At 45.4% G+C, this 13,774-nt stretch overlaps 1 protein-coding gene across 2 annotated transcripts in view; it reads left to right on the forward strand.

The window, feature by feature from the left end:
• A2ML1 (alpha-2-macroglobulin like 1) overlaps nucleotides 1-13,774 on the forward strand; it is an 87,040-nt gene that overhangs the window by 54,722 nt on the left and 18,544 nt on the right. For both annotated transcript variants that reach the window (XM_084835506.1, XM_084835507.1), the window contains 8 exons: nucleotides 482-710; nucleotides 1,972-2,098; nucleotides 4,319-4,440; nucleotides 7,827-7,878; nucleotides 8,512-8,595; nucleotides 9,545-9,721; nucleotides 10,017-10,098; nucleotides 10,868-11,024. In XM_084835506.1, the coding sequence (XP_084691632.1) occupies nucleotides 482-710; nucleotides 1,972-2,098; nucleotides 4,319-4,440; nucleotides 7,827-7,878; nucleotides 8,512-8,595; nucleotides 9,545-9,721; nucleotides 10,017-10,098; nucleotides 10,868-11,024 (1,030 nt within the window). The remainder of the gene's footprint in view (nucleotides 1-481; nucleotides 711-1,971; nucleotides 2,099-4,318; nucleotides 4,441-7,826; nucleotides 7,879-8,511; nucleotides 8,596-9,544; nucleotides 9,722-10,016; nucleotides 10,099-10,867; nucleotides 11,025-13,774) is intronic.

The following is a 13,774-nucleotide window of genomic DNA, read 5'->3' on the forward strand; positions in this document are numbered from 1 at the left end:
CAAAAGGGCAGCAAATGGTCAATTATTTAGTTTATTAGTATATTTGATCACCATGGGGTGGGGCAAGGTGTCCTTTGGATTTTTTGGCTGGGGCACTGACATGTTTTGGGCTGTCTCCGCAACCATCTAAGGGCCAAACCACATGTTCTTAGATATAGCCTGCTGCCTTTGCTCAAGCACTAAAGTGGAACAGGGAAGCTCTGGAATGGAAGCAAGGCTGTAACTTTACTTGGGTCAAGCAAGGGCTCTCTTTTCTTTTTTTAATTATACAAACAACAATACAAATTCATTAACAATCCTTACAATCATCAGAACCTAATAGTGTGCACTAACATGTCACTAGTCCACAAATATATCAAAAAGAGTTAAAAACCACACAGATAACACATTAAAATGTGACAAACAAAATGCAGACATGCACATTTTAAATGCAAGGCCTCTAACTGTCATACCCTCTTGTTACATCCCAAATTTTCTGCAGAGATTCAGGTGAAAAGCAAGTGCCAGTCAGAGTTCCTGACTCTATCACAGAATGGAAAGCCAGTATGTTCTGCACCTCCCAAAACAGTGGCTTTGGCATTTCCCCCATGGTGGGGTTGACGGCCTTTAAGCCATTCTTTGTGGACCTCACTCTGCCCTACTCCGTGATTCGTGGGGAATCATTTCCACTGATTGCCACCGTCTTCAACTATTTGAAACACTGCATGAGGGTAAGGAAGATCTTAATTTCTCATCAACGTGAGCTATGAGACCTTTCCATATTAATTCAAGAGTCACAAAGAGAAAGAGTCTGCATGGACCACAATCAAATCCCATGCAAAGCAGAGTAGGTGTGTCCCTTCTGAAGTCCAAGGTTTGGATCATGAGCCTCAGCAAAAGGCGATAGGTGAGGGATTTGAACTGAGCCCAGAAAATGATCTCCCCACTTTTTGATAGCTGAATAAATTGAAATAAAATTGGAGGTACACTTCCTTCTTGCTCCTGAAAAGGTTTACTTTTAGAGTGCAAAAGGGTAAGACTTATGTACCCAAAGATGAGTCTACCTCACCACCCAGGTTTCTGCATCAGTCACTGTTTTGGGTGTACTTCTTTATTGAAGAGATGCAACAAGCAGCCTCCCCTAAGGACGGATACTCCTTTTGTGTTTTTGCATTGAGAGTGGTTGAATAATCTATGACACGAGATGTAAGAGACTAAACTATCCTAAGTGGGGGCAAGGCCAGAACAGTGAGTCACGAAGAGATGCAGTGGGCAGCCTCCTCTGTAGATGGGTGCTTTGGATTCAAAGGAGCTTTAGTTCAGGGGTGCACAGCCTTTTCAGCCCCAAGGGCAGCATGTGATGCTGGCTCAGGAGTCGAGAGCTGCGTGTGTGCACCTATATACATGAACATGCACATATGCATGCGCACACACGTGCACATAGACACATCCCAGTGATTCTGATTCAGATCACCCTTTCCTCACTGCTGAAGAGCGATCTGTATAAGGGAAGGAATTGAGAGCCTTCTCCTCTCTATCCCCCTTCTCCAGTGATTCTGATACAGATCACTCTTTCCTCACTGGTAGCAGCAGCAGGAAAAGAGCCATCTGGGAAGGCAGTGGAGAGAAGACATGGTACAATCAGTGGGAAATCAACAAAGGGGGTATTCAGTAGCACGGGGGGAAGGCACCCATGGGGCCTTGGTGGGGTGGGTTGTGCACCCCTGCTTTAATTGTTTCATTCATTCATTCATTCATTCATTCATTTTCTCATGGTGCCGTAGGAGTTCTGTTGTGGCACTCTAATACACCCAGCACAAAGTTTAGAAATAACTGCATCAGCCAAACAGAAGTTTTCAAAGAAAAGTTCCAGACTAAGTTACCTGAAAAGTGTCCCTTGTTTCTCACCTGGCTTTGAATCTCTGTCTTTCCCCCCACTTTCTTCCATTTGCTGTGGCTGATCACATTTCCCTTGATGTCTCTGTTGTGTAGATCCAGATTGCCCTGTCCATGTCAGAAGAATATCAGGTGCAATCGTGCAAGGGCTGTGAATACCGTAACTGTCTGTGTGCTAATGAAGCCAAGACTTACTCCTGGAACATAAAGGCTACCAAACTGGGTGAGACAGCCTAAGAACTGATGGGCAGACCAAAGGTGGATGTACCTCATCATACCTATGCTCCAGTTAGGCCATTATCCCCATCTCCTTGCTCTGTTTGAAACCAGTGTCCCACCCATGCACCACTGACTCATTCCTTTGATGTGTCTATAGCTAGCCGACATCCAGCCCTTATAACTCCTGCATCCCTTCTGTAAAACCCATGTAAAATATCTGATGTTGGAAAAAGAAGTGAAAAATTAACTCTGCTGTAATAACAACTGAGATTCTTGGTACTAAGATTTTAGTGGAGTTGGCAGCTTCCTCCTTCCTTCTTACAGGGATATCCATGCATATTCTGTACCTCCGATCCAGCAGCGTAACAGAAGTGTTGGATGGGACAAAAGGGACAAATCCCTCAAAAACTGGCGAGGAGTCAACCCTTTCACAAATAGGCTGTTATGGGGGTTCATCATACGGAGCTTTTATCCTGCTATTGAGATGGCTCTGTCACAGAAGTTTGCAGGCTCTTTAGGTGACGCCATTACCCTCCAGGCTTTTCCTGCAATTTCCCCCAGCCTATCTCATGTTTTTCCCAAACGCAAAACGTGTGGTATTTTTTCCAGCCCACAGAACAGGAGCGCCATGACCTCCTCGTGAAATTGTTCAATAGCTGAAGAATCTGCTGTGTCTGCCTGCTGTGGGTGTGTGTTTTCAGTTGTTGGGGGCGCGGTCAGGAAAGAAGGCATTGAGGATGGGCTGCGGGTCATGCAGGAGCAGATTTGATAGGCGCGAGGGCCAGAATTGCCTAACAATTGCAACTCCTGCCTCCACTCAAGTCTTGCTGAGGAAGGACTTTCCTCAATTCCCAGGTGTCTGCCATGTAAATGCTTGAGCACATTTCTCAGTTGGAGGGAGAAGAGGCCTCTCTGCAATGAAGGGAGACACATCTGATCTCCCACCCCACCAAGCTCAGAAGCAATGTCCTGTGTTGATTCAGAGCACCCCATTAAGTTCAATGGTGCTTACTCCCAAGTAAGTGTGCCAATGGTTGCAGACTTACAGGGCAATCTTATGTCTGCTCAGAAGTAAGTGCCATTGAGTTCAATGGGGTTTACTCCCAAGTAAGTGTGCCAAGGGTTGCAGACTTGCGGCACAATCTTACAGTAAGTCAGAGGTTTCCGGGGGGCTGTGAGAAAACAGTACAGCAGAAGTTAAGGTACGAAAACAAGACTCCCCCCGCCCGCTCCTTTGCACACATGCCAGGGAGGGAGGGAGGCACTCCCTCAGTTCAAACCACGTGTCTGCCATGTAAAGGAGCCCTTCCTAATCCCGCAAAGAAACCGAAAGCAAGAAGCTCTGGACAGGGTGTGGATTTTTGCGGTGGGTTTGCTTAATGTAGAGACACCCATGGTCAGGCCAGGGCAGACCAGGTTCTTACTATGGAACGTAGGTGGCTGGTTCCATGAACCTCTATTTTTGTGTTTTTTTCTGGTTGGTGTAATTTGTGCAATGATGCCATTAGAGAGGACAGGGAGGGTGGTCATACACACACACTTGTGTTTTTTGGCCAGGTCACGGGGTCTGCACACTGAGGCTCTAATCCAGATAAAGTTGGTCATGACTATGTACGTCCCACTGAAACCAGTGGGACTCAGCTAGTAGGGATTTACTTGTGTCATTAGTTTCAATAGGGCTTAATCATGAGTAACCTATGATAGGTGGTCTGCCACTGCCATTCCGCAAAATGTGGCAATGGCAAATTAGCTGCAGTTCTTAAGGGATAAACAGCATAGCTGTATGGTGTTTATTAGAGACTGTGTAAAACAAACCAACACAATGTAAGGCCCAGCCTGACTTCCTAACTCTGAGGAAATGAAAAAGGGAGACAGGGATGGGGGTGGGTGAAGGGGCGTAGTGTGACTACAGGACAGAAGTCTCTTCAGGACCGAACTGTGTTTGTAAGAACTGCGTCTGAAAAGAGTCAGGCTGCCCTGTCCACCCTGGGGAAACTGTTGAGGAATATTATTTTATCTTCCATTAATAAAACTGCTCCACAGAAGGAAGCGATTTTGAATTACTTATTTATCCACTGTCAGTGATAAGCCAGGCTTGGAAAAGATCAGGAGGATCAGGCCGTGCTGGCGAGGGGTGGGGGAAGGTGCAGTTGAGATGTCCTTCAATTTCCTGATTAGCAGGTTTTTGCAGCATTGAATGCATTTTTCTGTCACTTGGTGCCAGGTATGGTAAACTTCACTGTCACCACGGTGGCGCTGAATGACAGAGGGCTCTGTGGCAGCGAGCAACCTGTCGTGCCTGAAAAGGGCCGAAGCGACACCTTGATCAAACCTCTCCTAGTCCTGGTGAGTCTATAATCCAATGTTCCTGGCCTCCGCTAACTGCAAATCCCCCTCTTCCCAACATGAGGCTGCTTCAGTATGTGAAGGGGGAACTACCCCAGCCTACTATTCAGGCCCATCTGCGCCTTGGCTTGCTCTGTGCCTGAGCTGCTGCTATGAGGACTTTCTGCCTCAAATTCCAAGTGACAGGTATAGAAATGCTCTGTTTCCATACTTGACTAATACTCCGAGTACATACATACATACTAATTTTCAGCTCTCTGTCTGGGATGGAAGTACCTTAACAATGTTAAATCCCTTATTAGGCCAATTCAAAGGTCACAAGAGATGAAGACCTCTTCATCAGGCAAGATGTTACATAAAGCAGGAGGGAGGGGGGAATGTAAATAAGAATATCTTAGTGTAATGCTTATTACTAGAGATCTACCAGACCAATTTTGCTCTTTTTTAAAAAAAATTGAAGCTTGAGCAGTGTAGACGTGCAGAACATTTTGAAACTTTGCAAAAGTTCAAAGCTCAAGCGTTAATAGCAAAACAGTATGCTTATTTGCTCTGTGCCAAAGAGTCTCCTATTGCTCTATGGTTCAGTGCCAGTTTATTTGCTCCACGCCAAACGGCTCCTGATCTGACATCACGTGTTTTCAACTTGAAACCCAAGTAAATGCTAAATGATTTTTAAAAGAATGCACCAAAAAAGCACCTGCTCTGACATCACATGTTTGCGACCTCCATTACCTGCATCCTCCCACTGTCCTTTTTTCTGTTTCTGTTTGTTTTTAATTGTTTTGTTTCACAGGCAGGCTTCATGAGTTGCTGCTAAGCCTCGGGGTGTGTGCTAAGAGCAACGGCCACCCTCCCCTCCCCTCCCCTCCCCTCGTATTCTATTGTTTCAAATGAGACAAATCAGACAGAGAGGAGGGAGGGGCTGCTGTGGCTCCCCCATGATGCCCTGCACATAGGTTGGGTTTGTGTATTTGTGTGTGTGCATGTGTGTGTGAGACGGAGGGGGCAGTGGATGGGGCAATGCAGCAGGAGTGGGCAGGGTGCAGGACTAGTGTCAGATTGGGTGGCTCTGGCTCAGGAAAGGTGAGAGAAAGGCGGGTTTTTTTCTTCTTCTCTCCCCCCCACCCATCTCACCTTTTGTTTTTCAGGCCCAGGTCAGGGTGGGGCTCCCTGGGTGGGAGTTTGGAACACCCCTTTTCCCTGCAACAGAGGAGGGGTGGGTCTGTCTATGATTTCATGTAATGGGAGGGGTTCTTATTGGAAGGAGGGAAGCTAATTGTGTAGTTGAATGAGAGGGAGGGAGGTGGGTTGGAAGACCCCATTTGCTATGGCGGGGACACCTTGCTTTAATGTAGTAGGAAGAGGTTGTATTAATGGGGTGCTCATTGAAGGGAAGCTGATGCGGGACATAATGGGAAAGTTGAGAGAGGAAGAGGGAAGTCGTGATGTCTGCATGGTCAGAGTCTTAAGAAGTAGTATTTGATAGATGCCCCCACACAAGTAATATGTGGAGAAAGGCAAACTGTTCCTTCACAGGAGTCAGTGCATTGACTGTTGCTTGCAGTGTGTCCTCCATTCTCTTCAGCACCACCCACCACAAGAGCCCTCCTACACCTCATCGCTCACTCTACTACTGTTTCACATTTATGTGGCCCCTGTGGTGTACAGATGCTGAACAGAATATGAAAGTGAGTAATCCAGTTCGAGACTAGGTGCTTTTTGCAGCCCACCATCCCCAGGCGGAAGAGGTGGAGGAAGCCCTTAGCATTTGACAATAAGTCATCACTGGGATGGAAGAATTCAGATGGTAGTGGAGATGCAAGCGAAGTGAGACTAGGGTTGTTCAGAAAGGCTTCTCTAAACAAACAAACAAACAAAAAATATAGGTGCTGAGAAGAGAATTCAAGGAGGAGAGGAAAATACCTTGATGAACCAAGAGATAGAAACTGATCCAGATATAAGGAGAAATAATGGAGATGTGAATGGAAGACGACCATGAGCAGAGTCAGTGGCCCATGAGGGCATAAGAAAGGATGCAGGGGACATGAGGTGTGAGGAGAAGAGCTGAAACAAGGGTGGGAAACCCCAGGCTGAGGGGCCAAATCTGGCCTGCCTTTAGGGCTCCCCAGCTGGCCGTGCTCCCTTCCCCTGGCCCCACCCCCCTGCCCCATCTACCAATTGCTTGGTGGTTCCCCGGCTTTTGTGCAGTTTTTCCCCATTCTAAAAGGTTGAAATGCTTCTTCTAAGGCTGAGGAGCAGTAAGAGATTTCTGCTAAGATAGGCTGGTATTATTATTTTTTTGTATTTTTGGCCCCACCCCTTTTGCCTTTGACCCTGCTCACCAGTGGAATATGGCCCCTGAGAGTTTCTCCAAAATTGGGCTGAAAGAGGTTCCCCACTCTTGAGCAAAAAACTTGAAGGAAGATCATGAAGTCATAATGTCCTATACTTTTTTGTGGGGGTGAGGGTGGATTTCATCCAGAGTCCAAAATAAGGAGTTTTGGATACTGAATTTTAAGTGTCCTGCCCTTCACAGTTCCATTTTGAGACAGAACCTAGACAGAGTCCAGGCTGAAATAGATCCAGATGAGCCCCTGGAGCACAGTGTCAGGGCCTGGGATCCTGCTGCAGTCTTTAGGCTATAAGTAGGAACCACCATGTTCCCCTTTCCCTCCTGTTGTGTTTCTTAGGGCACAATCCTATGCATGTTTAGACAGAGAAAAGTCCTACAAGTCCCAGCATTCCCTAGCCAGCGATGCTGGTTGGGGCATACTGGGAGTTGTAGGACATATTTCAGTCTAAACTTGCATAGGATTGTGCCCTTAGTGAAGGTGGTGAGTAGGGCTCTCTTAGTGCCTGAAGGGCCCGGCAGGGTTTCAGGCCCTGGATGCTACCTTGCATCTGTGGAAACTGGGAAGCACAAGAGGCTGAATGTTGTTGTTGTTGTTCATGTTTCTGGAGTGGTCCCTAATTTCAGGATAGGGCCTCTCTTGGTGTACCTTGGGGAATTTTATGTCAGAAGGGCTCCATGGTTGAGCTCACACACAGCTCTGGGCTGCAGAAGGGCCACAGAAGAGGACGTAGTTCCCTTGTCAACCACTAGCAAAACGCCATCTTTGTTTGGCTATCTGCCATTTTTTGACATTCTCTACCTTCCATTTTTTGACATCCTAGACACCTCCATAAGGTGTCTAGGATTAAAACCATCCTCAAAGGGAGTATGTATTAGTGTACTGCTTCTGGATGAGTTTTCCAAAATTCACTCCCTGCCCATAAAGCACATAAAAACTTTGAGGCTGAAGACTGTAGAGGTTGTATAGTGTAGACTGTACTAAGTGAATGTTATGATAATTTGTAACCTGTTTATTTCTTCCTCCTAACCTAAGCCTGAGGGTGTCCTGGTGGAGAAATCTTATAGCTCTCTGCTGTGCCCTAAAGGTCAGTACTACTTCATGTTCAATCTGGGGATCAGAAGGAGGATCAGGGGGGAAAGCCAGATGGTACCACCACCACCACCTCATTTACACATGAATGAACATGGGTCACAATCCCTAGGAAGTTCTCCTGCACATGCCTAATTTAAATTAGGTTTGAGAACCCAACAGCTGTACAACTTCCATTAATTCTGGTGAAGTTTGTGCAAGAGAACTCCCCCTCTCCTGGGACTGTAGCAAATCTGTCTGTCTCTGCTGCTATGTTGCTTTTACTGGTACCCAAACTTTGCCTCCTAGGGTAGAGCGTCACCTTCTCTCATAGTAGGACTGCTTCTGATCAGAAAGCATACAGAACTGTGGCTATAGCATTAAAAACTTCCCTCACAAAGATATCACAGCAAAGCATCACTTGCCCATCATTATGTTTCTGTTGTCATGTAGATGTGGGGTCTGATGTTCCCTGAACATTCACATAAGAATCCCACAAAATAATATAAACTAAAAGATAAATTGTGCTTTTCTCTTATCCTCCTCACAATCAGATCTCTGACTCTTGCTGGCCATCTCCACTTGCCGGGGTTTCTGTGTGCACTATTGTCATTCAACATTCACCCTTCTTTCTTCATCCCATTGTTAGGCGGTTCTGCTTCAGATTCATTCTCCTTGCAGCTTCCTGGGGATGTTGTGGAAGATTCAGCCAGGGCCCAAGTGTCTGTTCTTGGTAAGGAACTTCGCTAGTTACAATCTGTCAGTATGCCAGTTGTTCACTATGTATGTATGTATGAATGTGACAGACATAAGGAGATAACCAGGAGAGGTTCAGGGTCTGTCTGAAGCCCTATTTGGTTACTCTTCCCTCATATGGTTCCCACTGCATAAGGGGAAGAGCGGGGCTGCCCTCCTGCCGTATGCCAGCCCCACCCCTGTCCTCCACGTGTTGGAGAAGAGAGTTAGCAAGTGTTTTTGCTTTTGAGAATGTGAACAATTCTCCAGAAGATCTACTACCTTCTATTTTTGCACATCTATTTATAGAAATTCTCCTGATCTACCACTACTTTTATGCCCTTTTAAAAGTTTGATAGGGCTTCTTTTTTCTCCTTCAGTGTCATGATCAGGGACCATGTTGTAAACATGAAGACATCACTGTGCAATGTAATTCAACAGATTTGGCTGTGTGACAGTGTCATGGAGGGCAAACACAGTCAATTGCTTTGCCCAACTCAGAATGTGTGTCGTGGGGGTGGGAGGCTTGTCCCCACTGCTGACGCTTCCTGGGGGTTTTGCCACAGTCTGCTGAGGTGATTTCCTGAAGTCTTGGCCCAGTTAGCTTGGCAATGGAATCAGATTTCTACCCACCCATTCCCAGGACCTACCATTGTGAACATCTTCATTTCCTCTTATAAGGACACATAAAAGATGGGAGAACATTTTATGGCTCGTTAAAGTTTCGGTGAAAATTGCAAACCATTTTAAACCCTAGTTTTTACAGAAATGGATTTGCAAAGTGAATGGATGAACAGTGTGGCAAGGCAGCCAAAACCCCATGGAGTTAGAGCTGGGTGCATGCAGTTGTTAACAGGGCATCTGGTGTGGCTTCTGGATTGTGTGAGTATGGGGGAAGAATACTCAGTGAGACAGAAATATCCACATCTGCCTACCTATCTGGCCAGGGGACATCATGGGGACAGCACTGCAGAACCTGGACAAACTGGTCCAAATGCCCAGTGGCTGCGGGGAACAAAACATGGTGCTGTTCGCCCCCATTGTCTACGTGTTGCAGTACCTGGAGAACACTGGGCAGCTGAATGAAGAGCTGAAGACAAAAGCACTAGGATACCTGCAGTCAGGTCTGTCAGCTTTTTCTCCTCTAGCTTCTTCCATGGCAAAGCCCTCCTATCAAAACGCCTTCCTCCACAATCTTGGTGCCCAAATGGGAAGGACAGAATGAGGTGGGGGGGAGCTCAGATGAACTGTTCTACCCATGGCACCATGGCTGAGTGGCACTGCAGGCCCAGTTGTATGCAAGCATGGCGTTCCGCAGCATGGAACCTGGATTGCAGTTGTGGGGCTGCGTATGTGTTGCGTTGTGTCAGGAGTTTTTGTTTTTGTCATCTGACCCTCAGTTTCCTTTTATTACACAAGGGTACCAGAGAGAACTTAAGTACAAACACAGTGATGGTTCTTATAGTGCCTTTGGGCAGAGCGATGGACAAGGCAATACATGGTAAGTCCCTGCCTTTTCACAGCATTCCTTAGAAGAATGAGTACTTCTGATCCTGTACTGATATTTTCATCATTCAATATTTCTTATGTTGTAACCCTGCTACTTCAGGGTGCCTTACAGACTTCTATAAGCAAAAACAAAGCAACAAAACCCAAACACATTCCTGGTCCAAACAAGAGGAAGAGTGGCAGGGGGATGCAAGAGGCAAGGCTGTCAAGGGGATGAGAGTGAGGAAATGGGTGTTACATATCCTTCGAGTTTATTTCAGTTGGTGGATGTGAACTAAAGCCTTCGCAAAAAAATGACTTTTGAAGAGGGCTATTAAGGAGGGCAAAGAGGCGTTCTGGGTAGGAGCTTCAGAGTGCTTCCAGTTAGAGGTACCCCAACACTAACAGTTGGAAGGCCTTGTGCAACAATTCCATCTTTTTTTCCCTAACTCATTTTCTGCGGTAAGGAAAAAGATGGAAGATTAATGGGAAAACATGGGGAAATTATGACTGGAAGACATAGTTGTCTGGACCTACCCTAAAATTCTATGCATGAGGCATGGTGATGGCATGATAAAAGCCTCATCTGGAAGCACCTTTAGGCACAAGGGACATCAAAGGAAAATGGGCTGTGTTGTATAAGAGAGCAGGTGAACTTGGGACAGCTGAAGATAACAGAATTTTTGATTGGGGCAACAACCTTGAATCAGTAGTCTCTGAAAACAACCTGAAATATCTCTGTGTAATCAAGCTTTCATATGGTTTCTCCATTTATTTCCAAGGCTGACTGCTTTTGTGACCAAGTGCTTCATCCAAGCTGAGCAATATACCTTCATAGATGGCCAGAATATCCAGGCTGCTCTGAGGTGGTTGGCCAGTAACCAGCAGCCCAATGGATGCTTTGCCAATATGGGAAAGCTCTTCCATACAGCAATGAAGGTAAGGTACGAAGGTCTGTCAAATGACCAAGAACATTATTGAACCTCCCTAGGCTTTTGCAAAGGCCTGGCAAGCCATCACAGATCCATCATTTGATTGAGGCATCATTTGATTGAGGCCTGGCCCAGGATAATCAAGGCCTGTTGTGCCAGTGCAGCTTCTACCCCCACCATCCCAAGAGAGTGAGGGGCAGCAGACTCAGCCGCTCAAGCAGCAGTGGCGACATCCAGGTCTGCAAGGCTCAGGCCACCCTAAGAACACTTACAGACAGTAATTTTATTTCACAATGAACTCTTATAAAAAATCCAAATGTCTCTCCCACAACTGCTATATCTTTTGTTGCAGGGATACACATTTCATTTGCATTCAAACCGCAATACTTTGTCTCTTGAGAAATGCATTTTTCCTCTTACTTGGTACATTGCTTGTAATTTCAGAGCCGGCTCTACCATTAGGCAAAGTGAGGTGGCCATCTCAGGAAGCATATTTTAAGTACCACTAAGGGTGGCAAAATTATTTTATTAATTGTTAATATATTTATAGTTGGGTGGGAGAATCATTACTTGACTTTTCCACCCCTCATGCCAAATTGTCTTGGACCAGCCATGGATTATATAGTGTTATATGGATTGTGGTAGCACGACTGTCATTGACATGGCACATATGCTATGCATATGTGCTATGGCCCATTTGATTGGCTACATAGCACGTAGCCAGTCAGAGGGGCCAAAGTCCCATAGCAAAAGATGCACGTGCCAGAGGCATCTGGGGCAGGATACCATGTATAGGTGTATCTATGCAAATGCTAGACGCCTCCGAGCCAAAGTGGGAGAGTTGGAGTGCTTGGTTTTAAAAGAAAACCTGGATATAGTGGGCATCATGGAAACCTGGTGGAGCAGAGAGAACCAGTGGGATACCGTCGTCTCTGGATATAAACTCCATAGGAAGGAGAGGGAAGGGCATACTGTTGCCCTGTACGTCAAAGAGGGCATAGTGTCAAGTGGACTAGAACATCTAAAAGGTGTAGGCTGTTCCACAGAAGCACTATGGGTGACAATACCAGGCTCCAAAACTAATTTTGTGCTAGGAACGTGCTATTGTCCCTCAGACCAGAACGCTCAGAGTGACCTTGAGATGGAAAACAAAATCAGGGAGGCCTCCAAACAAGGAAGTGTTGTAATAATGGGCGGCTTCAATTACCCCCACATTGATTGGATAAACACATGTTCCAACCATGAGAAAGAGGTTAAATTTCTCAATGCCGTAAACAACTGTGCCCTAGAACAGTTGGTTGTGGAACCGAACAGAGGGGAGGCGACCTTGGATTTAATCCTAAATGGTGTCGCCCAGGACCTAGTACAAAATGTAAATGTTGTTGAACCAGTTGGAAACAACAACCACAGTGCTATCAGATTTAATATATATTTAAGTGGGAAATTGCCCAGGAAGTCCAACACAGTCACATTTGACTTCAGAAGAGGAAACTTCTCTAAAATGAGGGAACTGGAGAACAGGAAGTTAAAAGAGGGAGTCAAGAGGATTAAATCCCTTCAAAATGCTCGGAGATTACTCAAAACCACAATAATAGAAGCCCAGCTAAAAAGTATATCACAGGTTAGGAAAGGTAGCACCAAGTCCGCCAGCATAGTTAACAAGCAGTGTTAAGAGAGCTATTAGAGAAAAGAGAGCTTCCCTCAGAAAATGGAAGTCTTGCCCAAATGAGGAAAACAAAAGGGAGCACAAGTTTATGCAAAGGTGATGCATGCAGACAATAAGAGATGCAAAAAAGTGTTTTGAAGAGCATATCACTAACAATATCAAGGACAACAATAAAGAATTCTTTAAATATAGCAGAAACAGGAAACCAGCTAGGGAGGCAGAGAAGCTGAATGAAGTCTTTTTGTCTGTCTTCACTGGAGAAGATATAGGACAGGTACCGATGTTTTCAGGGAGTCTGAGGAACTGAGGCAAATAGTGGTGACAAAAGATGAAGTTCTCAACCTTATTGATAAACTGAAAGCAAATAAATCACTGGGACCAGATTGTATCCATCCTAGAGTTCTCAAAGAACTCAAATATGAAATCACTGATCTTCTAACCAAAATATGCAATGTGTCCCAAAGACCAGCCTCTATACCAGAGGACTGAAAGATGGCCAATGTAACACCAATTTTCAAAAAGGGATCTAGGGGGGATTCGGGAAATTACAGGCTAGTTAGCATAATGTCTGCTCTGGGTAAATTGGTTGAAGGCATTATTAAAGATGAAATTAGTAAGCATATCGAAGGACAAGCCCTGCTGAAAATGAATCAGCACAGCTTCCGCAAAGGTAAGTCCTGTCTCACTAACCTTTTAGAGTTCTTTGAGAGTGTCAATAAACATGTAGACAGGGGTGAGCTTTTGACAAAGTCCCTCACCAAAGACTCCTGAGCAAACTTAGCAGTCATGGAATAGGAGGATGGGTTCTCTTATGGATCAGCAACTGATTAAAGAACAGAAAGCAGAGAGTAGGAATAAATGGTAAATTCTCCCAATGGAGGGAAGTAAATAGTGGGGTCCCACAAGGATCTGTATTAGGACAAATGCCTTTTTAAAGAAGAGAAAGAACAACTTGGCAAATACCTCCAGAGTCTAAAAACAAAGCACTATTCCCTTGTAACAAACACCTAGGGCATCTCTACACCTGCCTAAAATCCTGCATTTAAAATGGGGCTTTCTGCTTCCATTTTAAATGCAGGATCACAATGACT

This window comes from Heloderma suspectum, chromosome 2 (genome assembly GCF_057233095.1).
Source record: "Heloderma suspectum isolate Gila_16-S chromosome 2, 16-S_ref, whole genome shotgun sequence".
NCBI classification, from domain to species: domain Eukaryota; kingdom Metazoa; phylum Chordata; class Lepidosauria; order Squamata; family Helodermatidae; genus Heloderma; species Heloderma suspectum.